Source organism: Dama dama, chromosome 8 (genome assembly GCF_033118175.1).
Source record: "Dama dama isolate Ldn47 chromosome 8, ASM3311817v1, whole genome shotgun sequence".
Taxonomy (NCBI): domain Eukaryota; kingdom Metazoa; phylum Chordata; class Mammalia; order Artiodactyla; family Cervidae; genus Dama; species Dama dama.
Window position 1 is genome coordinate 40,503,997 of NC_083688.1, and position 26,634 is coordinate 40,530,630.

The 26,634-nt window shown below is 39.5% G+C and overlaps 1 protein-coding gene across 2 annotated transcripts in view; it reads right to left on the reverse strand.

The window, feature by feature from the left end:
• PARD3B (par-3 family cell polarity regulator beta) overlaps window positions 1–26,634 on the reverse strand; it is a 1,129,489-nt gene that overhangs the window by 86,225 nt on the left and 1,016,630 nt on the right. The window contains exon 22 of one of the 2 annotated variants that reach the window (XM_061148946.1): window positions 16,346–19,126. The exons of the other annotated variant lie outside the window; for it this stretch is intronic. Within the exon in view, the coding sequence (XP_061004929.1) occupies window positions 19,016–19,126 (111 nt within the window). The 3' untranslated portion in view covers window positions 16,346–19,015. Of the gene's footprint in view, window positions 1–16,345; window positions 19,127–26,634 lie in introns of those variants that run through there. 2 annotated transcript variants of the gene reach the window in all.

Here is a 26,634-nt window from a genome sequence, read left to right on the forward strand (position 1 = left end):
ATATTCAGAGAGCGACAACGACAATGAAAATCAGCTCAGGTTTCTTATAGGAGCCAAGAAATGAATGTAGCATGATGGCCCTACAGTAGTCTCATACTGGGGAGGAGGAACCACATCTGTGGTTAACCGGGGTTCTCGCAGCCCTCTCTTGGATGTCCCTCATATGCTGAATACTGAGACTACAATGAGGAAAGTTCAGATACAAGGGGACCAGTGCTAAGATTGTTTTCCTTTCTGTTCCTGAGTCATTTCAGAAACAGTGAAAGTCTACATCAAAGCTTCATCTCCTTTGCCTGGGATGGCTTTGAAAAAAACTCCACCTGCGCCACATCTAACCTTACTCTGCCTTCTCTGTGAAGTCCACCCAGCAGAGATCTGACAGCGTCCCTTGAGCAGGAAGCACTTGCTCTGTGAGATGACCTGGGGGGGGGGGGTGGGGGTGGGGGGCTCAGGTTTGGCAACTGTGTTCAGTGACATGATTAAAGCCTGGGAACCAGGTACCAAAGCTGCTGAGGGAAGGGTAGAGAAAAAAATACTCACATGTGGGTTTTAATAGCTATTGTTAAAATGAAAAACAGCTGCTCCTAACTGTGACAGCTGTCCTACCACGTGGTGAAAACTCTGGAAGGGCAGGGCCATCGGCTAGGGCTGGTTTCAGGGCGGGATGCTGGTGGGCACCGGACCCTGGGCTTGGCAGGACTGTGTACACCTCTACTCTCCAGGTTGATACCAATTTTGATATTGGTTGATACTCTCCAGGATCAATACCAATTTTCAAAATATCTCTCCTGTCTGTAGATGTGCTCATGGTCTAGTTCCTATGTACTTTTAGAATATCATCAGAAACTACATTAACAAAAGATTGTGTAAAGATCCAGGTACATACTCATGCATCATTGGACTCATCCATGCCACTACCCTGCCCAAGAGAAAGGCAGGTAATTGTACATTCTTTGTAAGACTATTTTGTTCAAAGAGGGTGGCACAGAGTAAGACAATCCTAGAGAGTGCCACCATTCATACAGTGCACCATGTCCCTCCATTCTGGCTGGAAACTGGCTTGTATAAAGAGCTTCTAATTGGACTCTGAGAGGCCACGGTCCCTGGCCTGCATGATGTGCGGTGTGCTGGTTAGGAGCACTTACTCCAGAATAGACTGGCTGGGCTTGAACTCCATCATCTGGTGGCTGTGTAGCTCTGAGCAAGCTAATTTCTGAGCTCAGCTTTCTCACCTACAAAATGGGGTTGATAATAATACCCACCCCAGATGGTTGCTGTAAGGATTAAATAGCACGAGGCATGTAGACCACAGAGTCCATATTATACATATACAGCATACTTTCATGTTCAATAAATCGTAAGTGTTCACATTGTTGCTGCAGTTAAGTGAACCTGACCTCTTTTCTTTTTGTAAGAAAAATACCTAGAGAAAATCTCCTTCTTGCTCTGTAGGGGTCTTTTCCATGATCCTCTGACCTGCCCTGGGTAAACTAACGGAAGCTGTTTTAGTACTACTGTTCCAAAAACAGTTCTGGGGAAGAGAGTAAGAGAGGTATAGAGAAAAAGAAAAGAAAGAGAGAGTGTGCATGCAGGGGAATGTTCTTTCTCTTGTAAAAGAGTCTCTTTTCTGCATTTATATATATATATATATATACATATAGGATGAGTGGCTGGAATGATATATCACATTTAAAAGGATGAATGTAGGTATGTATGTGTGTGTATGCACATATATGTATATATATATTTATACACACATACACACACCTATGGGGCTTTCCTTATGGCTCAGTTGGTAAAGAATCTGCCTGCAATGCAGGAGACTTGGGTTCAACCCCTGGGTCGGGAAGATCCCCTGGAAAAGGAAATGGCAACCCATTCCAGTATTCTTCCCTGTGAAATCCCATGGACAGAGGAGCCTGGCAGGCTACAGTCCATGGGGTCGCAAAAGTCGGACACAACTCAGAGACTAAACCATTACAGCCATGTGCACATATAATTATCTTATTACTCTACACAGAAACTGCTCAATGACTAGCAAAAAGTTTAAATTCCTGAACATGATATCCCAGTCTTTCATAGTCATTGGCTGCCATCATTATTATCATCTTTGCAGTCTCATTTCCTGGCAACTTCATCCTTACATACCCTACATGTGCCTTCTTGACCACTGGCTCTTTGCTGACATGCATGCACACTCACTTTGGTACTCTGCCTCAGTTTCCCCTTTGTACTTTTTCTCCCACCACCAAGTCCTCAGGGAAGCTCTTCAGCCCAGCTATGCATTTCTTATTTTCCAAGAGTTTAGATTACTTCTTTAAAAATAATTATCTAGATTATCTTATAATGATCTTGTACAATGATGTTTGATAACACTTGTTGTCTAGCACATATTTCAAGCTCGATAAAGGCTGGATGATGAAAAGAATGAATGACTTAAATGAAAAATGTAATCCTGAATGTGAGATGTAACATAGGCAAGCAGAGAAACACATAATCCTAAACTATCCACAGAAAAGAGACTTGGATTAACCTCGCTGGCCTACCTCAAGAGGCTATTAACAAGTGAGTACAATGCTCCAATTCATGAGCGAACATTAATTCCACTGCACGGAGTGAAGTCAAGAAACAGTACTCATTATGGTTTAGGCATTTCACAGTACAGATGTGAAGTGTGCATTTTATTACAACATTACTGAACTGCTTGGGATCACACATAAATACCAGGGCCTGTGTTTGCACTCCTATAGACTAGATGGGGAGAGGAGGGCAGCTGCGTCCTTTCCCAGGGCAGAACAGGCTCAGAGCACAGGTAGGGAGTGAGTCCACTTCTACTGCTGACCTCAGCCATTCTGTTAGAGGTCCTATCACAGTCTGTCTTTGGTTTTCCTAGATAAGTGCACTCCCAGATTTAGTGCTGCATTGGGGTGGAGGTTCCATCATTGTGTTTTTAAGTCTGAAGCATCCCTGGCTTCGGTGTAGAAGGAGGGGACAGCCCAGGGATAGTTTCTCCTGAGAAGTGAAGATTCAGAGTCTGTGGGGAAGCCTCATGCAGCAAGAAGTTGGCAGACAGGGAAAAGATAAAGAAAAGAGAAACCAATGCTGAACATGCTTCTCTTTAAGCAAAGAAAACCCTAACTTAATAGCAGTTAAATGACTAAAATGCTTCCCTCGTGCCTCTGTGGTAAAGAATCTGCCTGCCAATGCAGGAGATGTGGATTCAAACCCTGGGTCAGGAGGATCCCTGGAGAAAAAAATGGTAATCCACTCCAGTATTCTTGCCTGGGGAATCCCATGGACAGAAGAGAGAAAAACCCCTGGGGGGCTACATGGGGTCTCAAAGAATTGGACATGACTTAGTGACAAAACAATAACAATAAAAAACTGGAATGCTGGTTCAATGTATTAAATAAGAAAAATGTTGATATATTTAAAGTTGTATTCCTTATGCCCCAATATAGAATAAATGTTGAACAGAAATCAGCATCTATTTATTATCTACAACTGTCTTTTACTATTTTAGTGTTCCCAGATAGAAAATTATAAGGTGATTTATAAACTTTAGCCTAATACTCCTAACAGCTCTAAGATGTAGGAAAAAAGGATACACAGGGATCCCAACTCATCAATGTAATGAAATTAAGAAATGTGAAAATTTAGGATGAATATTACAAATAAATTCCAATGGTGTAATCCATTAGGAGGAGGGATAATTTCCCAGGGGGAGTTGATTTGTATGTTAGAAAATGTAGAATGCCCATTTATAATGTATTTGTGACATACGTAAGGCCATGCCCATCTATAAATCAGATTTACCTCCTGTGCGAAGCCCCAGGGTTCTTCCTACTGAAGGCTTTCCTCATGGGCACTGACCTGAGAGGATTTAAAATCCAAAGGGCCCAATTACTAAAAGTCTTCCATCATGTAATTGGGTTTCAGTATGGAAAATAACACCAGTATTAATCCAAGTAAGAGAGATCTTCATCTCCTGATTCTGTCAGTTGGTCCAGGGCAGTCTAGGGGATGGTCTCTCTGAGCATCTTCCCTAAGGGCCATGGAAACTTTTACTTTGCAGGCAGCAAAACTATATAAATTATCCTAGCAACATACATGTGAGTCACTGATCGTATGAAGAACACACTGAAACTTAGGATGTTCACAGGGGAAACATCATTTTCAATTTGAGGGTCATCCTCTGGGAACAACTCATCCAAAGAAAGAACGGGAAGAATTTTCTGTCCTTACAAATACCATAATTCAATACTCTGTGACAAACTGCAATGGGAAAGAATATGAAAAAGAATATATATGCATATAAATATGGGGTACAAAAGAAATGAATGCAACATTGTAAGTCAAAAAGATAAAACAAATAAACACAAAACCCCAAAACAAAACAAGTCAGAAAGAGCAGCAAAACTTGAGTGGGAGCAGGAGACTGCAATGTTTTGCGAAGAACATTAGAGCCCCTTTTACTCCACTCCTGAGAACACAGGAACATGTGGTCCAAAAGTTAACCAATTCATTTTTAAAAAAATCAAAATTCAATTCTGCACACAATATTTTCAGTGACCCGTGACTCCGTTAATAGCCCCCAAACACACGCTTTCCCTTGTCATTCTCGCTCAATGAGAATTCAAATACCTGCCCAGAATAAATGCCTTTAAAACTCCCCAATTGCCCAGATATTCATGAGAACCAAATACTGCACAAACCTACAAAAAGAGAAAGTGCTTATTAAAGGTTTTTAGGTCCACTCCTCTTTTCATTAGGCCTGTTGCCAAGTGCTTATTAGACTCACCCTGATTGCTTCTCTGCCTACCCTGGTGGGTTAACACAATGCAGCGCTGTTGAGCCTGTTTGCAATCAGAGAGGACAGCACACCAGGAAAAGTGACCTGGAGTATAATTCTCTACCTGTAAGGGCCCCGAAGAAAAGTGACCCAACACTGCCAACGTGTTTCTCATTGCTAATTTCTACGAGTCCTGAAAACTGGGGACCCTGAAAATGAATGAGCGTGACGATGGCTTGAGGAGTCGCAGCAAAGCGGCAGGAGGCCAGACCCATCCTGTACAAAGGAGGAAGTTTCAAAGGTGGTGGAGTGAACTCACCTACTTCATAGGAATGGGAAAGCTTTTATGGGATAATGGATTCAAATACCTCATTCTTTTAAGTATTATGAATTAAAGAGTCCTGTTAAATCAGGTGCTATGTCAGAATTTTTAGAGATTTCCAAAGCAAATACATTTCTTTCTATGCTATGAACAAATATCCCAATAATGGGAGTACTATAGTATGATCTGAATGGTAGTAGTTTGACCAGAATACTCACAAATTAGAATGAACCACAGTGGTCACGCTGTTTTGTGTATCCAAGTTGTAAATGACTGTTTGGACATATCTCAAAAGATAGTTTAGTTTTGAAATTACCCTATGACATCTTCAGGCTTAGAAAGAGTACCTCAGTCAGAAGCTTAAGGACCACAACTCCACCCCTTTCTCTGTGTTTTCATGGGGGACAACTCTGGGGCTTCTCTGGTGGCTCAGTGATAAAGAATCACCCCGTCAATGCAGGAGATGTAGGTTCGATCCCTGGTCTTGGAAGATTCCCTGGAGAAGGAAATGGAACCCACTCCAGTGTTCTTGCCTGGGAAATCCCATGAACAGAGGAGCCTGGTGGGCTATAGTCCATTGAGTCGCAAAAGAGTTGGACACAACTTAGCCAATCAACAACGACAAGCTCTGTGGAACACACAAGGATGGTGTGTGTGTGAAAGGAAAGGAAAGACTTAGATATCTGTGATGTATTTGATCAGGGTCTGTGGCTACTTCCTCTTTCTATCACCTGCAGAATTCAGAGGTGGGTGTGGTCCCACGATATTGCCTATAGTTAACTCATAAGGAAGCACAGCAGATTGGATTACAGGGGCAATACATCTGCATGTTAGACTTGGGGCTAAGATAGGCATAGCAGAACTTCATTCTCCTCTGTATACACCCTTCAGTAGAGTGGGAAACTCATGTGTCATAATAAGGATCATCTGTGACAGTGGTGGCCTCTGGCATAAGGCAGTCTGGAGTGAAATCATAGGTCACCTCATCTGAAAATCATTCACTAGATTTGGGCCTTAAAAAGAACACAGTAACCTATATCCAGTGCCAACCCTTTTGACTGTTTTCCAAGCATGAGTGTTATGCATTGTATATGCATTGTAGAAAACTAGAAATAACAACCATCAGTGAGCATCAGTGGGCTTAATTATTTAGCTCTAAAGACTCACCCAGTTGTCACCTAGTCACCCCCCTGTCTTGATCCCTCCGATGAGCCCCCTGCTCCCATGGCTTAAGCCATGCTGCTCTGCTCCCTGCCCTGGCCCCCAGGCTTCCCAAACAAGTTACCATCTCAGGGCTTTGGTGGGCACACTGCCCTCTTCCCTGAATGCCTGCCCCCCAGCCACCCACACGCGTTTGGCCCTTCCTCAGCTTCTGTCTCTGCATAAATGTCTCTTTGTCAGAGAAGCCTTCCTGACTGCTCTCCATAAAACAGTGTGCCTCGCCTGGCACCATGCTTCAGGCATTTAGCCCAGCTTTTATTTCTTTGTGGGAATAATCATGGCCTAGAATTTATTCTTCATTTGTTTCCTGTCTCTCTTTCCTCACAAACATAAGTTGCACAAAAGTCAAGACTTGATCCTCTCTCCCCATCACCGAGACCAGTGCCTGGAAGATATTCAACATGTCATCATTTAATTAAATGAAAGAGTTATAAATCACTTTCCAAACATCCATTTCTCCTGTTTCCTCCCTTTTTCCTTCTTTTAACTTTTTCTCTTTCTCTTCCTCCTTCACTTTCCAGAGACAAATGCATACAGAGCAACTCAGTGGAAGAAATCCTAAATGCCTTTACCAGGCTTTGCACAAGTGGCTGGCTGTCTAGTGACTCCTTTTTTTCATCTCTTAGAACATTTTACATGGAAATCTTTTTGTAATTTTAGTATTTATTTTCTTAAATTTGAGAATGATTCTGGTCACCTGGGAGTGATTTAATTAACCCTTATGTTTTCCATTATTGATTTTTAAATTGGGTGATGAAAGACATTTTTAACGTATATTTTAAAGTTAACCTGAGAAGAAAAAGATGTTTCTTGGCCACAAGCTTAATTCTTATTTATGATAAAAGGTGACAGGGGTAAAGTAGTGAGAGAAGCTATGGAAGGTGATGAAAATGAGTTTTTATTTCCAACATTCATTATTTTGAATTAACCTACGAAAACTTTCACACACAGACCATCTAGTGGCTAGAATAGAAAAGCCACTTAAAGGTCTCTTTAGAGTATGGACTTCATTTATTTGTCTTCTGTCATCAAGGTATAAAACAGTATATCTAGGCACCAGAGTACTTCTCACACTTCAGCCCCACTGCTGAGTTGTTTTATTTATGATCATTACTTTCCTTCTGCCTTCTTCTGGGAGAAGAGAATGCAGAAATTAAAATTTATAAATTCAAAATATCCGCATCTTAAAGAGAATATGTCTAATATTTTCCTTGAGTGAAAAAAGAGGGATGGACATATTTTGCTTTCCTTTCTTTGCAATGAAAGTTGACACAGTTATTTTGTGTTATTATAACACTCATCATTTCTCCCTCTAATTTGGATGGTTTTTAATAAAGCTCCATTGATTCCACTGAAAGGCATTCCTCCTGGCAAAAGCAGAACACACACACTGATTGCTAAATATGCAGCAATTATCATATTCAGCAGCACACTTTAATATCTTATTTATAGACGTATCTATCTGTAATTTGCTTTAATTAAGTTGCATTGATTTTAATGACAGGAGCGATCTGCAGACAAGGGGCTGGTGTCATGCTCCTATGAGTCCTGGTCTGTCGTTCACTCTTTAAGATGTGGTCCTGCACCTCAGTGACTTGCTTTTGGCTCCAGGCAAGCCCATCCAAGCTTAGCCAAGTTTCAGAGAAATTCTCCAAGTGTTGACACCTGGGAATTGATCCTCTCGATCACAGGATGGTATGTACTGAAAGGTAACTTGGTGGAATGGAAAGGGCAGCTGACTTTTGAAATGGGTTCGGGTGTGTGTGTAATGTCATCCCCAGCCCCAAGTCACTCTGCTCTGACAACCACTTTCTCAGGCGTGGCAACAGCATCTTGCCCCTCCTATCACTCAGCTTTGGTTTTTGTTTTTATTTTTGATTTGCCAATAACACCAAACAGCCCTCAGAAGGATCTTGGGACCTAAGTTATTTTTGATTTCTTGACTATTTTTCACACCCTCTACGAGTGAAAATTCTCAGAAAACTGGAAGCAAGAACTTCTAACAGTTTTGCCTTTCATGGCATCCGTGTTCAAAAGTGAAGGGGCTGGCTGGCTGGCTGGCTGGCTAAACATAACACAAAGAAACATGAAGATAGCAAGTATATTTTTAAATGCTCTAAGATATTACTCATCATGACCAGGAACGATTTCTCTTTCTTTTTTAATGGGTGAAGAAGTAAGCACTGCTTCTATAAATCTTTGCACCTCAGAAGGTGCCAACATTAATTTTGTATAAATTATCCATGTTAGAATGCCAAGGCATGATCACAAAGGGAAACTCAGAAGACAGTTATGCCACTGCATTCTCGGATTCTGGTCACCATTTTTCACTCACTGATTATTGCTGCAAGTGTTGATTAATAGTGGTGCTCATGCTGCTAGAATGCATTTCCCTGGAGGTGAAGAAAACATTTGAGGAAAAAAAAAGCACAGAAAGAAGGAAAGATAATAATCAACCCATCCTTCCGCTTCTCTGTAATAACCCTGTGGAGGATGTGCAAATCATAGCTTCTGATGATCTCTGCTAGCGGCTTCTGAGCCATTGCACTAAAAAGATCATCCATATGCATCAGATCACCAATTTGTCAATCAGTTTATAAGGCAATTAAATGCTCCCCAATCTCCTCCTTCCCGCTTTGGGAAAGTATAAAATGCTATAAGCAGCAGGACTCTGCGAGTGGTGTGAGGCCCCCTCATATCCAGTCCCTCTCCTGTGTCTTTGTGCCCCAGCTGAATGCCGGGATGAAGCTTCCATGACAATAACACGTAAGGCTGAAATTTACCAAGGCTGATGAGCTTTGTACTTATTTTTCTCTCATCAGTAATGACGTACCTCTTATGCATGGAGGGAAACTAATGAATTGGATTTAGAGAGCGAGAACATTTCTTAATAAAAGCAACATGACAGGAGGGAGGAAAAACACAGAGGAGAATACAGCAGGGGAGGCTAGCATGACCCAGCGATTCTACTTTCGACCCCGTTTAGACCTTAGCTGGAAGAGCGGTTGTTCTTGAAGGCTATCAGTTTCTTTTATTCAGCTCTGTAAGATTATTTCCTGCTTCGTGTTTCTCACTCTGGGTGGTTTTTCTTATCATTAATCCTATGATGTGTTTTTGTTCTTCTAACTCTTAATTGTCTCTAATGAGGAGCAGACCAGGGATGGCTACATTTGCAGTTTCCCTCTTGATTTAAGTGGAAAGACTAATTAGTATAAATTATTATAAAAGAACTTGAGTCTCATAAGTTAGAAGAGGGAAAGCAAGTGAATTTACAATATTCTATCTTCTTTCACAAAGTATGCAATTTACTTCTTCCACATGGAGTCAAGTTTAAGTTCATTTTGGCTTTGTGCACAGGTCAAGGTAGACATTGATATTGAAATCTCATCTTTGGAATCATAACCTATCCTATCATTCACTCACCTCCATCCTGGCACTTTCCTAGTGATCCTGTATGATTTAATTACTTTACAACAATTCTCAGTCAGGCGATCTGTGCTTCTAAATTATAACCTTTCTTTCTTCCCCACTTCATCTTCTTGAATTGTTCAGTATGAGTCTCTGTGTGGCCAATCCAGGAAGAGACTTTCCCTTTGCTTCATCTCTCAGTGGAAGTATGTGGAACGTTTTGAAGGAGTGTATGAAAGAAAGAAATTCAACTTAGCTCTCATCCTTCTAGCCACCCACAGGGTGGGAGTTTTTGTTCTACTCAGAATCTCTAGCTCTGATTCTGGCTGCCTCATATTTTGGGAAAATGCAATGATCCTTATGGAGTTAATATTTCCTTATGTAAAAAGGGAAGACAAATTAAGAGACCTAAAAAAATAAAACCAAAACCTTAATCCAGTGGAAGAGTTTTAGACTTTGGGACAGATGATCTGGGTTCACACTTAATGATGTGATCGTAAGCAATCTATGTAACTTCTTTTAGCCTCAGTTTTCTCTCCTGTAGAAATGGGTTCCTGTCCTCAATAGATTACTCAGATGTAAGACTGTGTGATTATGTCTTTCAAAATATACGGCAGTATATAAACTATAGCATCATGGACTCAATGGACATTAACTTGAGCAAACTCCAGGAGATAGTGGAGGACAGAGAAGCCTGGTGTGCTACAGTTCATGGGGCCACAAAGAGCTGGACATGACTTGGACATGAGTTGGACAAGCTGAACAACAACATGTAAACTACCATGTATATGTTATTATGAATGTAACCCTTTTAATGCATAGAAAAGACAAGAGAATGTGTTGCTGTTGCCTAGGTGACTGTAAGGTCACTAAATTCTTACTCTATTTGGTCATAGCTGACATTTACGTAGAGAAAGAGCAAGGTGGTGGTGGTGATGGGGACTCCCCTGGTGGTCCAGTGGTTAAGAATCTGTCTTCCAATGCAGGGGATGCAGGCTCAATCCCTCATCAAGGAACTAAGACCCCACATATCATAGAGCAGCTAAGCCTACCTGCCACAATTACTGAGCCTATGCCACAATAGAGAAAGATCCCACATGATGCAAGGAAAGATCCCACATGCCACAACTAAGACCCAAAGCAGCCACATAAATAAAGATTAAAAGGAAAAAAAAAAAGAGTAAGACAGGGACCAGTACTACAGAGCAAGTGGACCGAGTGAACAGGAAAGGTGACCATGGATGATCAGCCTCATAGGCAAGTACACCATCCCCTGCTCCCATCTTGAAACAGCATTTCCATCTGTAGCTCCACTGGGTGGGAGGGTGTTACCTGAGGATGGCATATCTCTGATGGTTATATCAATAGATTCTCAACTATTAGCCACGGTAATAACCAGAGTGCACTGTATTCTGGAGGAAAGCAGACAAAGTCAGAGAAAAGGGGAAAAAAATAAGGAGAAAGTAATGAATCGATAAATGTCGAAATCATTTTACAGCAAGCACAAAATCTTTGACTACTGCAAAGTGGCATTACATGGAAGTGAAATCAATGCCCTTTTGAAGCTGGTACTAACTCCTCATTTAGAAGTCCTCAAGTCCTGTTAACCCTGTTGTATGTGGACGTGGGTAGCAAAAGACATGTCTCAAGTATATTAGGATACCTTTTCTCCCAAATTCCACTAGCAACTTAATGTGGCAGAGAGAACCTGGTGGAATATCTAATAAGTGGCAGCTGTAAGGTGAGATGTGTGCATTTCCATTCCAGAGGCTCTTGCGTACTGTTCTTTTCCATCTTGCGGTGGAAATGTGCAGACCCTATGGACAATATTTCTTACTCTTCACAGCGCTGTTGGGTGGCACCTTTCTTTGCCTGCTCATACCGAGTTGGCAGTTGGTATGGCTTCTCTGTGATCTGGTATTATCTTTCATTTGTGCGACCAGATGGATACCAGATGGGTAACTGTAGCCAGGGCCCCTGCCCCAGGTCCACACCAGAGCCCATGGGCATGGACCTGTCAGTGAGCCAGCTGAACAATGGCTCTTCAAAGAAATGCTTCTTAAAACTGTATGCATCTGTTCCCTAATCACCCTCAAAAAAAAAAAAAAAATCTCCTATAGACAAGCCTTTAAGTAGATGTTACATCTGTAAGAAGAAGGGAATATAAGCATATAGTGTCTTGTGGATGTCAGACTCACTTCTAGCTAATGGCACTTCCCAAAAGCCACCAACTCTAATAGCCATGTCAGTAGACAAAGTGAAGTATAATCAATATGTTCCTTTTCTGTGATGTCCTCACAGTATAGAATTTTAATTCCAGAAGGGTGGCTTTTACGTAACATTTCTGGAGGTAAAAAATGAGGAAAAAGAAAAAAAGAAGAGATCTTAAGAGCTTGAAAAGGCCTCAGTGATTCCTAGGGGAGAACGCAGAACACAGGTAAAAAGACCCGAGTGGAACGGGAAGGACCTATCGTAAGTCCTCATTCCTAACCTGGTCCTCTTAAACTGATGCCTCAGCTGTCACCTATGACAAATTACATTTTAGAAAATATCTTGACAGATCATCTGGTTGTTTCAAGTGTGTATTTCAGCAGTTCATTATGAAAGTTTATTTTCTAAATTAACTGCAAATAAAGTGAAATCTAACCATTCACTCACACAAGGCTGTCAGTAATTTTTTTTTTTCCAGCAGACATCAAAGCATATCCCCAATCCACGCCTGGCTCTCTTCATGGAGAAGTTATCATAAACAGGTTATGTGTTCCCTCAGGTTACTATGGAAACACTTTTTCTTTTCAGGTCATCCACTTACAAAGGTAACATTTGCATTAAAATGTGTTGGAAGTTAATTTTTTTCATACTCAAGTGAGGTCATGCCACCTTATCCATATCTATTATTTCAGAATCCATGGACATACACTGATTTCATCTATAAAAAGGCTTGAATGAGGTGCTCATCCTATGGGTGTAATTGCCTGCATGTCAGGTAGCTGCTTGGAACACTGTAAAGAGCACTCACCAAGTTAACTCACCACTTTTGTGGCAAAAGATGTTAGCAGTGATCCATGAGCTGGAATTCCTCATTATGCTAACTTGTTGAATATTTAGGTTTGTGTTATCTCCGACATGGAGAGAAGAAGCTGGAGGTGGGAGCACAGGACAGGTGTTAGAAGGTCTGTGCCTTATGTTTAGAGATGACCAGATGACCCTGCCTGTTTACCCAGTTGGGTCATTGAGAATTCAACCTGGCAAGCATGTGTCTAGGGGCAGCAGGGCCCTCAGTGTGAGGCTGGGCAAGACGTGGGGTTCAAAAATCCACAAGTTCTTAACTAAGCTGTGTGATGGCAGCAGGTAGGACGTGGTTACATTTTACTTCCTGATATAGAAAGCACCACCTGGGAAAAGGTGACGTGGCTGGGGCAACCGGGGAAGGCCTCACAAGAGTTACTGTGATGGTGCAGACATTTAAAATGGGAGCATAACCTCCTGTAGGAGGGCTAATGGGCGCGGTATGGAACTTGTCTTCCAGATCTCTCGGGTAGACCATTGGCTGGTGACTGTAGTCACTGGCTATTCTTTGGCTGAAAATTTCTTTTTACTGTGAACCATGAGAAATTCCTACTCAGAAGCTGCCAACCCATCTCTGACTACATCACGCAGTTGTCAGTTACTTGAAAAGGGCAGTGAGATGAGGCCTATGCTTTGTCTTATAGTAGAGGGAACTGGACTTCATGTATGGGGAAACTTCTGTGTTACTCTTAACATGACTAGGAAGGTGTCTTGATCCTCCTCCTTTTCTTGAGAGAAACCTAGAAGCAACGGTACATAGTTCAACAAGCATTCTGTCAGGTCTGTGCTCACTAGTGCAACGGCAGTGGGGGTGCTGGAAGTGGAAGGAGGGAGGCAGAGGTGGAGGTTGAGACAGACTGTGATGCAAGGGATGTCCAGCACCTGCCCTTACACAGAGACAGAAATAAGAAGGCTTTGATGACGGAACTCTGGAAGGCTTTATGTGGCATAAGGACCCTGAACAGCCCCTTCTTTGACTGCCCTGATCACTTATCCCCAGAGAGAAGACTCCTTGGGGGTGTGTGTGTGTGTGTGTGTGTGTGTGTGTGTGTGTGTGTGCACACTCGCTCAGTCGTGCCTGACTCTTCGTGATCCCATGATCACAAAGTCTGCCAGGCTCCTCTGTCTGTGGGACTTGCCAGGCAAGAATACTGGAGTGGGTTGCCATTTCCTTCTCTAGAGGATTTTCCCAACCCAGGGATCGAACCTGTGTGTCTTGCGCCTCCGGCCTTGGCAGGCAGATTCTCTACTGCTGGATCACCTGGGAAGCCCACTTGGTGTGCCTAGACCGCTGAAACTGAAACATTCACGACTTGTTGACCAGCGCTCCCAAACCACCGCCCACGTATGTAAAAGAACTGAGAGCTTGGCTCTTTTGTCCTTTATTGATTTTGGCCTTATACCACAGAATCAAAAACCTTACTGCAGTCAAAAATGTCTTTTCTACTTTCTTCCCCCCTTGTCTGAGGCTGCATACTCTTCTAGAGAAGGACAGTTACGTTGTTCTGACAAGATTTTGCTAACCAACGGTCCTTGTCTCTCTGCGGTGTATGTATGTGTGTGTGAGTGTGTGTGTTTATATTTCCAAATAGATTAATTATCTGCTCCATTATCTTTCTGGAAGCTGTACTTCATCGTATCAAGCATATTTATCAAAAGAATTGAATGCCATCCTGGGAACTGATTTGTTCGAGATAACTTTCACTGTAGTTACACTTGCATGTCTAGTAATGGTTCTACACTTGTGCTATTTTATTTAGAGCTGCAAATCTCTTGTTTGACTTCTTCACTATCTTGAAAGCTAATGGAGTCTCAGTCACCAGTGTGTCCCTGACTGAGATTTACTTGGAAACGGGGTGTGGACGTATGAATAGAAAAATCATTTCAAATTATTTTAAAATCACTTCTCATTATTGATGGTATCCCTTACTCCGTGCTACCCCCAGATGATATTTCTAAAGAACAGGAAATCAAACCAGTGAAGTTGTGCTTTGGGTTTGCAGAACTCAAGAATGTTAAACTAGATAAAAATGCAATAATCATTAAAGACAAAGCACCAAGCCAAAACTCAGTGGGACTTTTTTAAGTTTAAATTTTTCCATGTCAATTAATTGAGCATTTTCCATTATTTTCCTCCCTAAAACTAAAAAAAGTAGCAATGTGGAATGTGGCATCTATCGTATTGTTTCCAGGTTAAGAATGGAAATACGGTTAGGCAGTAAGTGCCATAGACAGATGAGCAGTTTGATATCAAAGATGAGCTTGCTATCAAGATGGGGAAACACACGTATGCAGCCTGAGAGCTCCTGCGGGCTTTCTGACTGGCATATTCCGGATGCACACATTTACCAACATTTTAGGAAAAGAAGCCATAAACATCAATCACTTTTCATCACACTCTACCTTACAGTGTTGGAATGAGCTTTGTATCCACCAACCCTTCTAATTTTGAAGTCAAGATGTTGGCACCACCAGATACATGGGCATCCGTTGAATGGGCCAGACCAGCGACAGCTGCATTAGTGTGGGTAGAAGCACGTAACCACACCCCTACAACACACACTCAGGTGTAGCAATGAGTACACGTGAGGACAGACATGAGAAGATGCCTCAGAGTGGAAAAGAGAGATCAGACTAACCGATGTTCAGGATTGTCTGACAAGTCGGCAACTTGGTGTCAAGTTCAAACGGGTACCCAGTCCAGGTCAGGGAATTCTGATAGGAACCATAGCCCTAGGGTTCTAGGGATACCAGAGACATTGTGAAGTTGCTCAGTCGTGTCCGACTCTTTGCGACTCCATGGACTATAGTCTACCAGGTTCCTCTGTCCATGGGATTTTCCAGGCAAGCGTACTGGAGTGGGTTGCCATTTCCTTCTCTAGGAGATCTTCCCAACCCAGGGATTGAACCCAGGTCTCCTGCATTGTAGGCAGACGCTTTATCATCTGAGCCACAGAGTCTAATGTCTACCAGAGACATTAGACTCAATGGAAATCTGATATTCATGGGGAGGTGGAGTCCCAGATCCCAAAAGAAAGGAGGTCATAAAAGTCAGAGTGGGACTGACCCAATTCTGAGTACTTTTGAAAAACGATTCTACAGATTTTCCTCTACTTTCTTGGGAGTGGTCACAAATCAAGGACCTGTAGAAAAACAAATAACCACACCTGCATGGGTAAAGGGGCTTGGAGTTGGCCAAGCATTTTTTTGAAGTTGGATGAAACTGTCACCGAAATGAAGGGTGAATGTTAGTTCAATGTGAAAAGGGACAAGTCTTCAATAGTGCTGAGTCTCACGTCCACCATTTTAAACCCATAATGAGGATCTTCTCCTGTACCATAAATGCAGCTCTTTATTAGGATAACACTCAATTTAGGAAATACTGAAGTCATGCAACCAGTATCTTTATTGTAAATAAAGTAACTGTAAATAAAGATCAGTAACTTTAGGTCTGTAGAGGGAACTTTATTTTTCATTTTAAAGAATTATAACAATGCAGTTTAAAGTAGAAAATGAAACTTTTATCTATTCTCAGGTAACTGCATATACATAATACCTAGCATTAACATTCTAATTATTTTTCACATCTTCAATGTAAATAAAAAATCCACAATAACTCAACCCTCTAAGTTTCTATGGCTTTTTCAGCTTAGCCTCACTGAAATTATAAGGATGTGCAACTAGAAAATCAGCTTCGTTACTATATTTTGCAGAGGTTTTTCTCTTCCAAACAGTAAGGAAACCAATTTAGAAGTTTTATACCATGTCACACTTGTGCACAACCATTTAAAGAAAAATTAGGAGTCAACAACATAAGAGGGGAAAAAGCCATATTTTCCACTTGCACCACTAGATGCGCATTGTTTTTCTGTGTGTGAATAAGAAAAAGCTATGCTAGGAAAATGGCCTTTGCACAGCAGTAAAACTGTCCTGGGTCTCGCTGTGATTCATCATTTAGAAATTCCTTCTTCTGGAGAAGTTCAGGCTTTACAATGGATATTGAATTTGGGATTCAATGGCAATGAGATAGAATTTACTACTGGTATCCCAGAGGCAAATAAGATAGGTTAAACTTGCCCCAGGGCTTGGCACTGAGGTGGATCTGCTGGGAAGGGTGCTAAGCTGAAAGGAGCGCATGGCGACAGCACACAGCCAGCTTTCTTGGGTAGGGGACAGAGGAGGAGGCTGAAACTGTTCCATTTGCGGGATGACACTAGAGGAGAGGTTATTGGGCTGATGGGGAGACCAGTATGGATTTTCTCTTGTCTTAAAGTTTGCTTTATCCCTTCTTAAGGAAAGGAAATAGTAAGCTAATGAAGTTGTTTTTTTTTTTTAAAGATGTACTAGAGCAAACAAAATGTATTAGAAAACAAACATGTCTTCTCAAATAGCGCATCTGGAGAGCCCAGGATTCTTGAAGTGGAAACAGCAGCGGGGAGAAAAAGTCCAAGAGATAAAAGATACTCTCTTGACTGGATGGGCAATGGTATGAGGATGAAAGTTGGACACAGCCACAGGTAATACAGGATGACAGGGCCGGGTGAGCAGATCAAGGGCACAGGAAGCTGACCCCTGCCCAAGGATTTCAGCAAAACCATCTGAGAAACCACGCAGAAGCCAACTTCTCCTCTAGGTATTGGTCAGGATTTTGGTTCACTTCCTGTCACCTCAAGTTGTCTCGTCTCTCAACAGGAGGTATGAATTTACATTAGTTAGCTCCCCCTCACCAAGCAAGGGAACTTCACTCATCTCCTTTAAGGTACAAAATCCACTCTTTCTACTAAGAAAACAGACATAAATCAACATGAAGCTGATAACAGAAAAGACTCAATTAAAAAATCAGGCAAAATGAATGAAAAGAGGCCAATATCCAGAGAAATTCAGATGAAAATTTTGAATGTCATGAATAAAGAAAGAATCCCATAAGATCCAGATAAGAAAAACATGTTACTTGCAAAGAAGAAAAATCAGGTCAGCCTCAGATCTCTTTTTCACCAATGTTAAAAATCAAAAGACAATGGAATTTTAAGGGAAAAAACCCTTGGGAAGCAGATATGTTATTGATTCAACAAACATTTTTATACACTTCAAAGCAGCAGGTATTAGGTGTTGAGATTTATATATAAATGACATTATCAGATTTCCAGGATTCAAAAATATACTATGCATGCCTCCTGAAGTAAAATTACTCAAAAAGGTAAGCAGGTGAGTCAAGATAAAGAACTCAATTATGATGTCGTTAAAGCAAAGAAGGACTACCATTAGACTTGGAATCTAGCCCCTGGATGATAGGAAATATACCCCATACAAAATATTAAAAAGAAGATACACATTTTTCTTTATAATATGAGTGGATCTAAAATACAATAGGTTAAAAAGTGTGATGGAAATTTGTGATAACATATAGTCATTTTACTTTGTTCCTTTGACCTAGAAGGAACTCAATAGAGACAATTTCATCTTTGATGTTGACAGAGAAACTAGGTTAAAAATGTCTTTATAAAGTCAGTATGATTAAAATTATTAAATAAAATAATCAAAGAAAATGCAACTAAAAAAAGGGAACTAGAAAAAGGTATACAAAGCACAAAGTTTAAAAATGACAGGAAGAATAAGAATGCCAGTATGATAACACAGAAATAAGCTAAACATTTCTTAGGAAGAGAAAGCCTCAGAATGAAACACCACAAGTCAACATTTCACAAGAGACAGATCTAAAAAAAAAAAACTGAAAGTTTCAGTAATAGATAGTAAGTAGGGACTTTACCCAATGGTTACCTTTGACAGATCAAGAAGATGTTAAATAAATATATGCAATGTCAGAAACAATGTAATTCATAAGATTATTTTACCACAATTTTCCAAGCATAGTACAGGATTTACATTTAATGTGGTGTTCTCTTTTTCTGTTCTTTTCTTATATTAAATTTATGTAAGAATTTATTTCTGCCATTAAATTTATTATGTGTATAACAATAATGCTGGCTTACATTTAAGGAAATACAGTGATACATATATATTAAAATGCAAGTACCCCAAGTCAGAGACTTTGTCCACTTTGCTTTCTGCTGTATCTCCGGCACCTTCACAGTGCTTGGAATATATTAAAAAAGTGAAGTCGCTCAGTCGTGTCCGACTCTTTGTGAGCCCATGGACTGTAGCCTACCAGGCTCCTCTGTCCATGGATTTTCCAGGCAAGAATACTAAAGTGGGTTGCCATTTCCTTCTCCAGGAGATCTTCCTGACCCAGGGATTGGACCTGGGTCTCCTGCATTATAGGCAGACGCTTTACCGTCTGAGCCACCAGGGAAGTCCTGGAATATATTAGGCATTCAATAAATATTTATTAAATTATTAACACTTATAGAAAAATGGTTTTAATTTAATTAAATCTTTAAATAACAAAAGTAACATACATTATGCCAACGTTCAATAAATGCCAGAAACTTCAGAAGTCACTGTCCTTGACTATGAAGTATTAAAGTCAAATATTAATAAAAGTTTAGATGGAGAAAAAACTAAATTATTAAAATTTAAAATAGTGATCTTATAAATCACTCTTGGTCAAAGAAGAATTTTAAATTTCAGATTACCTAGAAAAGAAATAAAAGGAACATTTAGATACTAACACTTCTGGAAGTTCACTGAACTAAATTCAAAAGTGAACTCACTGCCTTAAATTATATTGTTACTGACCATGACTAAAAAGTGACTGAAAAAGATAACAGTTTACTTTATCCTTTCTTAAGGAAAGAGAAATAATAAGTTAATGAAGGAATAAATATATTAGAGCAGAAAAACAAGATTATTAAATATATTAAGTGGTAAAAACATAAAATATACTAAAAGTTTGAAAATATCAATGAAAGAATTTAATAGAAAAAGATAGCAACTTTCCAAACTTCAGTAAAGGAGGAAACATCTCCTTTCCTAAAGATCTCCATCTATGGGAATGACTGAAAAGGGGGTCACAGGATTATCCACAAAAAAGTATCAGGCTAGATGGCTTTATGGATTAGTTATTTTAAATCTTAAAAAAGAAATAATTCCTAGACTACAGAAATTGTTACAAAGCATAGAAACATAAAAAGCCACTCAAATTATTTTATAAAGGTAATATATCCCTTCTATCTAAAGCTATTAAAGTTAGGAAAAAAAACAAAACCTTAGATATCAATTTCACTTACAAATATCTATATACAAAATCACAAATAAAAGACTAGCAACTCAAGCCCAGCTCTGTCTTAAAAGAATAAAATAGACAGCATAGGAATGTAGATTTACTTTTTCACAACTGCAAGGGCTATTCAATATTAGAAACTCTATTAATATTAATCATCACATTAATAGAAAAAGAAAAAATCACATGACCATCTTGATCTGATATTTAAAATGCCATTTGAAAAAACTAATAAAAGTCTGACTTGTTTACATAAAAATGAAAACATTTCTCTCTCTAAAGTATCATAAAGTTAAGAGACTACTGATCAAGGTGGAAAAAATTTTCAATAATTTTTGATAGCAAAGAACATTTACAACTCAGGAGCAAAAAAGGAAAATGTTGTAATGGAAAAATGAATAATTCATAGAAAAGAAGAAATTTATATGGCCAATAAACACATGAATTGCTCGATTTCAGCTGTAATTTAACGAAAACAAAGTACTTGATATTTCCTATCAAGTTGATAAAAAGATAAATGAAAACACTCAGTTTTAATAGGGCTGCTATGAAACCTATATAAGATGGAGCAATAATATGTGTTGGATGTATTAATAAATATGCTGTTAATAAGAATATAAATTTAGCAACTTTTCTAGGGGCAAGCTGGGTTATTTGGAGCAATTAAAATTTTTTTCATAGCCTTATATTAAATAACAAATATATTGATTTATGACACCAAATTAACAACATAAGGATGCAAAGATTTATTTAGAAAGCTAATTTGTACATCATTACCTATATAAGATCCAACAACAATAGTGATTACTCAGTTATTGAATATCCTTTCTAGAAAACTGCAGGCAGATTCTTTACAATCTGAGCCACCAGGAAAATACTGTGCATTAAGCATTAAATTCATATTTTTGAAGAGTATTTAATGGCATGAGAAATGCTTACCATCTAATAAAAAGTGAAAAAACTAGCTTAAGTAACAGTACAATCAGTACGATTCTAGTATAATTACTATAAGTGAGATGCATGGGTATGTGTATTTGTGTGTGTGTGTGTGTATGATGTGCTTATACAAAAGAAAGTACTCCAAAACATAGTGTTCATTTATTGTGTGGCCAACTAAAGGTGACTGAAATTTCTGTTGTAACCCTTTTCTACCAATTATCTAAATAGTGAGCATGTATTAAATTTATAATAAAACTTTTTTGATGTAAAAGAAAAAAAAGTAATTTTGGGAAAACAAAAAAAAGCTAGAGTACACCGCCTATGTCTGATGCCGATGATGTCTGAAGTTCCTGTAGACAGGAATTTAAGGAAACTCTGGGAGATGGTGCGGACAGGGAAGTGGCATGCTGCACTTCATGGGGTCGCGAAGAGTTGGACGCGACTTGGCAACTGGACAATGACAACAATGGCAACTATATCCACCTGATCTGGCTGTATAATTTAAACTCTTAAAATGTCCATTTAAGAGCTACATAAACCATCAGCTGCTCAAAGAAAATTAATTAATGTATATGCAAACTGTGTACCTATCTATCATTATCTATATATAGTATAATACTATGGATATAATCAAGAAGAGAAAACTGTGCCTTAAATTATGTGATAGGATGTATTCTATGATATTTACTCAAAAAAATTCTTGAGCCCCTAGTCTGAAACAAATACTATATGTGTTATAAATGAAATGGCAAACCAACCAGACATGGAACTTAAAGTCTGGACCAGAGTTTTTCAGCCTTTCAAAAATCATGACCCATAGGAAGAAATCCACGTTACATCATGACCCAGCACATACACGTATGTGTGCACACTGGCTGTGAAACAATATTTCCATCCACCAATACTCATATTTACTACCTGCCATCCCTCTGATCTATTCTGTTCTACTCCAAATCTTTGAAAATGTCAATTGTGACTGACTAACTGGTTTTATGAACATCTAATAAGTTGTGACACACAGAAAATCTACCCTCTAGGGAAGATCTCAGTCAGTAACTAGGACAAACAGGATGCACAAACATTCAAATCCTTAAAATGAGAGGTTGGGTCCATAGAAAAGTATGATTGTGAAATATCACACAAGCCACTTTCTGTCTGCTTAGACAATACAAGGGTTTCCCTGTTGGCTCAGATGGTAAAGAATCCACCTGCAATGTGGGAGACCTGGTCAATCCCTGGGTCGGGAAGATCCCCTGGAGGAGGACATGGCAACCCACTCCAGTATTCTTGCCTGGAGAATCCCCATGGACAGAGGAGCCTGGTGGGCTAGAGTCCACAGGGTCGCAAAGAGTCGGACTCGACTGAGCAACTAAGCAGACATTACAAAGGACGCTTGGAGGAGCTTACTTGGAGGCACAGTGCCCTAAATACAGACAAAAGGAAGGGTTAAACACACACTGGGAAGTTTTACAGGATAACAGCATCTAGCCTCTTCATTCTTGGTTAATCTCTCTTTACTGTGCATTCACCTATAAATCTTTCCCTGTACAATTACTCCTAAACATCCCATTATGTCTGAAATCATGCTTCCTGTCTGCCTTTCCCATCAGACACAACTCTTAATTCCTCAGAGTCAAGTCAACTTTGGCGCAGAGTTACTGCCAAATAAAAGTTCTGTGGTTTTTCAGTTACTCAGTCGTGTCCAACTCTTTGCGACCCTATGGACTGCAGCACGCCCCACTTCCCTGTCCTTCCCCATCTAGTGGCGCTTGCTCAAACTCATGTCCATTGAGTTGGTGATGCCATCCAACCACCTCATCCTCTGTTGTCCCCTTCTGCTCCTGTCTTCAATCTTTCCCAGCATCAGGGCCTTTTTAAATGAGCTGGCCCTTCGCATCAGGTGGCCAAAGTATGGGAGCTTCAGCGTAAGCATCAGTCCTTCCAATGTATACACAGGACCGATTTCCTTTAGGATGGACTGATTGGATCTCCTTGCAGTCCAAGGGACTCTCAAGAGTCTTCTCCAACACCATATTTCAAAAGCATCAACTCTTTGGCACTCAGCCTTCTTTATGGTCCAACTCTCACATCCATACATGACTACTGGAAAAACCATAGTTTTGAATATATGGAACTTTGTTGGCAAAGTAATGTCTCTGCTTTTTAATATGCTGTCTAGGTTGGTCATAGCTTTTCTTCCAAGGAGCAAATTTTTTTTAATTTTATGGCTGCAGTCACCATCTGCAGTGATTTTGGACCCCCAGAAAATAAAGTCTGTCACTGTTTCCATTGTTTACCCATCTATTTGCCATAAAGTGATGGGACTGCCATGATCTTAGTATTTTGAATGTTGAGTTTTAAGCCGGTTTTTTCACTCTCCTCTTTCACCTTCATCAATAGGTTCTTTATTTCCTCTTTGTTTTCTGCCATAAGGGTGGAATCATCTGCATATCTGAGGTTATTGCTATTTCTCCTGGCAATCTTGATTCCAGCTTGTGCTTCATCAAGTCTGGCATTTTGCATTATGTACTCTGCATATAGTTTAAGTAAGCAGGGTGACAATATACAGCCTTGTGGCTGTATATTGGAGGCTGTATAAGGAGGTTGACAATATACAGCCTCCTTTCCTAATTTTGAAAAGTCCATTGTTCCATGTCCAGTTCTAATTGTTGCTTCTTGACCTGCATACAGGTTTCTCAGGAGGTAGGTCAGGTGGTCTGGTATTCCCATCTCTTTAAGAATTTTCCACAGTTTGTTGTGATCCACCCAGTCAAAAGCTTTAGTGTAGTCAATGAAGCAGAAGTAGATGTTTTTTGGTAATTCTCTTGCTTTTCAATGATCCACCAGATGCTGGCAATTTGATCTCTGGTTCGTCTGCCTTTTCTAAATCCAGTTTGAACATCTGGAAGTTCTCATTTCATGTACTATCGAAAATTGACTTTTTCCAGTCCTGTGGCCACTACTGAATTTTCTGAATATGCTGGCATATTGAGTGTAGCACTTTAACAGCATCATCTTTCAGGATTTGAAATAAAGTTCTAAGGAACTAATTAATCAATGAATGTATGACTAAACTACCATGCACTTTGAAATTTTATTCTTCAGTCCTGGGACCAAAGTGACACAGCATGAGTGAAAGTGGATAATCGATGAGGGACATTAACAGGGTTTTTTCTTATTTTGTAGAGAAAACCTCCAAGCAAAGGAAAGTCTTTAAGCACTTCTAATTGCAAAAGGATTAAAAACTTCTCATAAATTAAACTTAAAAATAAATTATGTGGAAATATGGAATGCTGGAAACAAAATGTCAGTTCCTTCCTGCTTGCCTGTCATCTTGTTTAATTGTTTCATCATCATGTATTCAAGACATCTTAAACTTTACATCTAGGCAACCATATGTAGAAAGGAGAAAGTACCCACTTCTGAAATTGGGAAATTTAAAAATAGTCCTAGAACCCCAGGTAAACCACAAAGCTCTAAATCTCATAGTTTTTCTCAATGATCAATTTAAGTACTGTTAAAAGATTTCTTCCTGCCATCATTCACATTCATTGTGGGGCCATGAGTTCCTTCTCTGGAATGTAAATTTCTGATCCTTTACAACCACACATGCATAGAGCACATTGCTGCTGAAGTGCTGTCTGACCATTTAAACCTTGGAAATTGCTGTGAAGGGAATTGTAAGGAAAACAGGAAACCTGGTCCACGCCAAATAGATGAGGGAAAGAAAAGTAAATGATATGTATAAAAAATACAATGAAAATAGAGTTGCTTCAGAAACAATCTGGGACTCTGATAATTGGTGAAGATAGGAAAACAAAACTGAAAAATGGAAGTATCTCCACATGGCTTGGGAGTCTCCATTTTCACAGGGTGAGCAAGAAGATTCGTTAGGTGAAAGACATCAGATAATGCCAGGGAACCTCTTTCTCATATTATATTTCCTACTGCTTCCCTAAAGGAGAAATTTCAAAACAATAATAGCTTCTATCTCTCTCCCTCTCACATACACACACCACTAAGGTGTTCCTTCTTTGTTGGTAAGTGTTGATGCAAGTGTTAGGCTTGATGCATACTCATGTATAAACTGGTAAATATTCAGTGGATAAATAAATCAACAAAGGAATGAATGATTGTGGAAAACCTATTCTTCATTGCTGCTTTGGCTTTGCTGTCTAGGGAACAGGCTGAGAGGTGATATAAAATGATCTAAATTATCAGAAGAAAGCTTCATGGAGATAAAAACCAAAGAACTCCATTGCTTTATGAAAGTCTTATCAAAACAGAAAAGGAATAATTTACCAATAGTTTATAATACTAACATTACACCCTCTCTTCTTAGTTCATTTACTTGAACAAATGGAAAGTTTTCCTGTCAGCCTAGGTGAAGTCAGTGGTGTCAGCTTTTGCACTTTCTCATAAACACTCTGAGAATTAGCACCATGATTTCAAGGCTTGGTATGAGACAGAGAAATTAATGAGAGTCATAGGAGGATTGTAAAGTCACAGACTCCAGTCTGTGTCATTACAATGTATTCAAAAGGGGTCATTCTTCCTGTGGAGAATGGCAGTTCCAATATTGCTGCTGTGATTGGGATCATTTTAGGATTTTCTTTGATTCAAGTGTTCTTCTTGTTTATTTCGCAGAAGAGCTTTCTCTGACTTTTCTTTTTCCCATCATAACACCAGACCAGTCACTACTTAACAAGAACCAAATGATGTTAAATTTCAGAATGACTCTGAGTCTAAAATTTTCTTAAGCTGAAGGAAAAAGATGGCTACCGCAGCGACCTGATTGGTTAATTACAGTTAGGAAGCTGTGCAAGGGGTGGTTCTGGGTTTTGGGATCTGAACACAAATATGGTTCATATGGAGTTTTCATTGTCATCAAACTTAAGTGATTCATGTGTTAAACATGCTAATTACGTGAATTTTCATACCTTCTCCTCCAAACAAATTCATTTAAAAAAATTTCAGTTCCCAAAGTTTATTTCAGAATTTTGAGCTCTGCTAAAATAAAATGTATCCAACTGATTTTAAACAGCTTTGAAAACAGTTTAGGAAATCTGGAATTCATAGGCGTTTCTGCTATGGTTTTTCCTATGTTACATAAAAATGGTCATTTCTCCCATTGCAGTAGAAGAAAAGAATGTGATTATTGTAGAAACTGGAATTCTGGGTTTTTAACCATGATCCAACACAAACGGCTGTGGTTTGGGGGAACTTAACCTATTCTAAACTCAACATCCTGAGCTGGAATTAATTGCTCATTAGAAGCAGAAAGAGTTCTTTTTTCACTCTAATGTAACTAAAGCATAGACTTTTTTTTTGACATATTATGGAAAAATAATGTGGTTCTGAACTTTCTTTTTCTGATTTTTGGTATTTAGGTTTGGGTTTGAGCCAGAGATAGCCTAACTTATTTGATTATAGCATAAAAAGAATGATTTTATTTTGACTTTTAGAGAGAAGTGATGAAATGACACCAACATTTGGTTTGGGTTCAGTTCTATTGGGTTAAAAACAAATTACGAGTGATAATTAAAGATAATTTCAGCAGAGATTCTCTTTCTTTCGAACATCTCTTGCAGAAAAAACATCTCAACAGCTGTTACACTGGCCTTCCTTTCTTCTGTTCCACAGGGAGTCGGCACAGATTGGAGTATCAGCTTTGCTACTGATCATGTGACTATGCACAAAGTC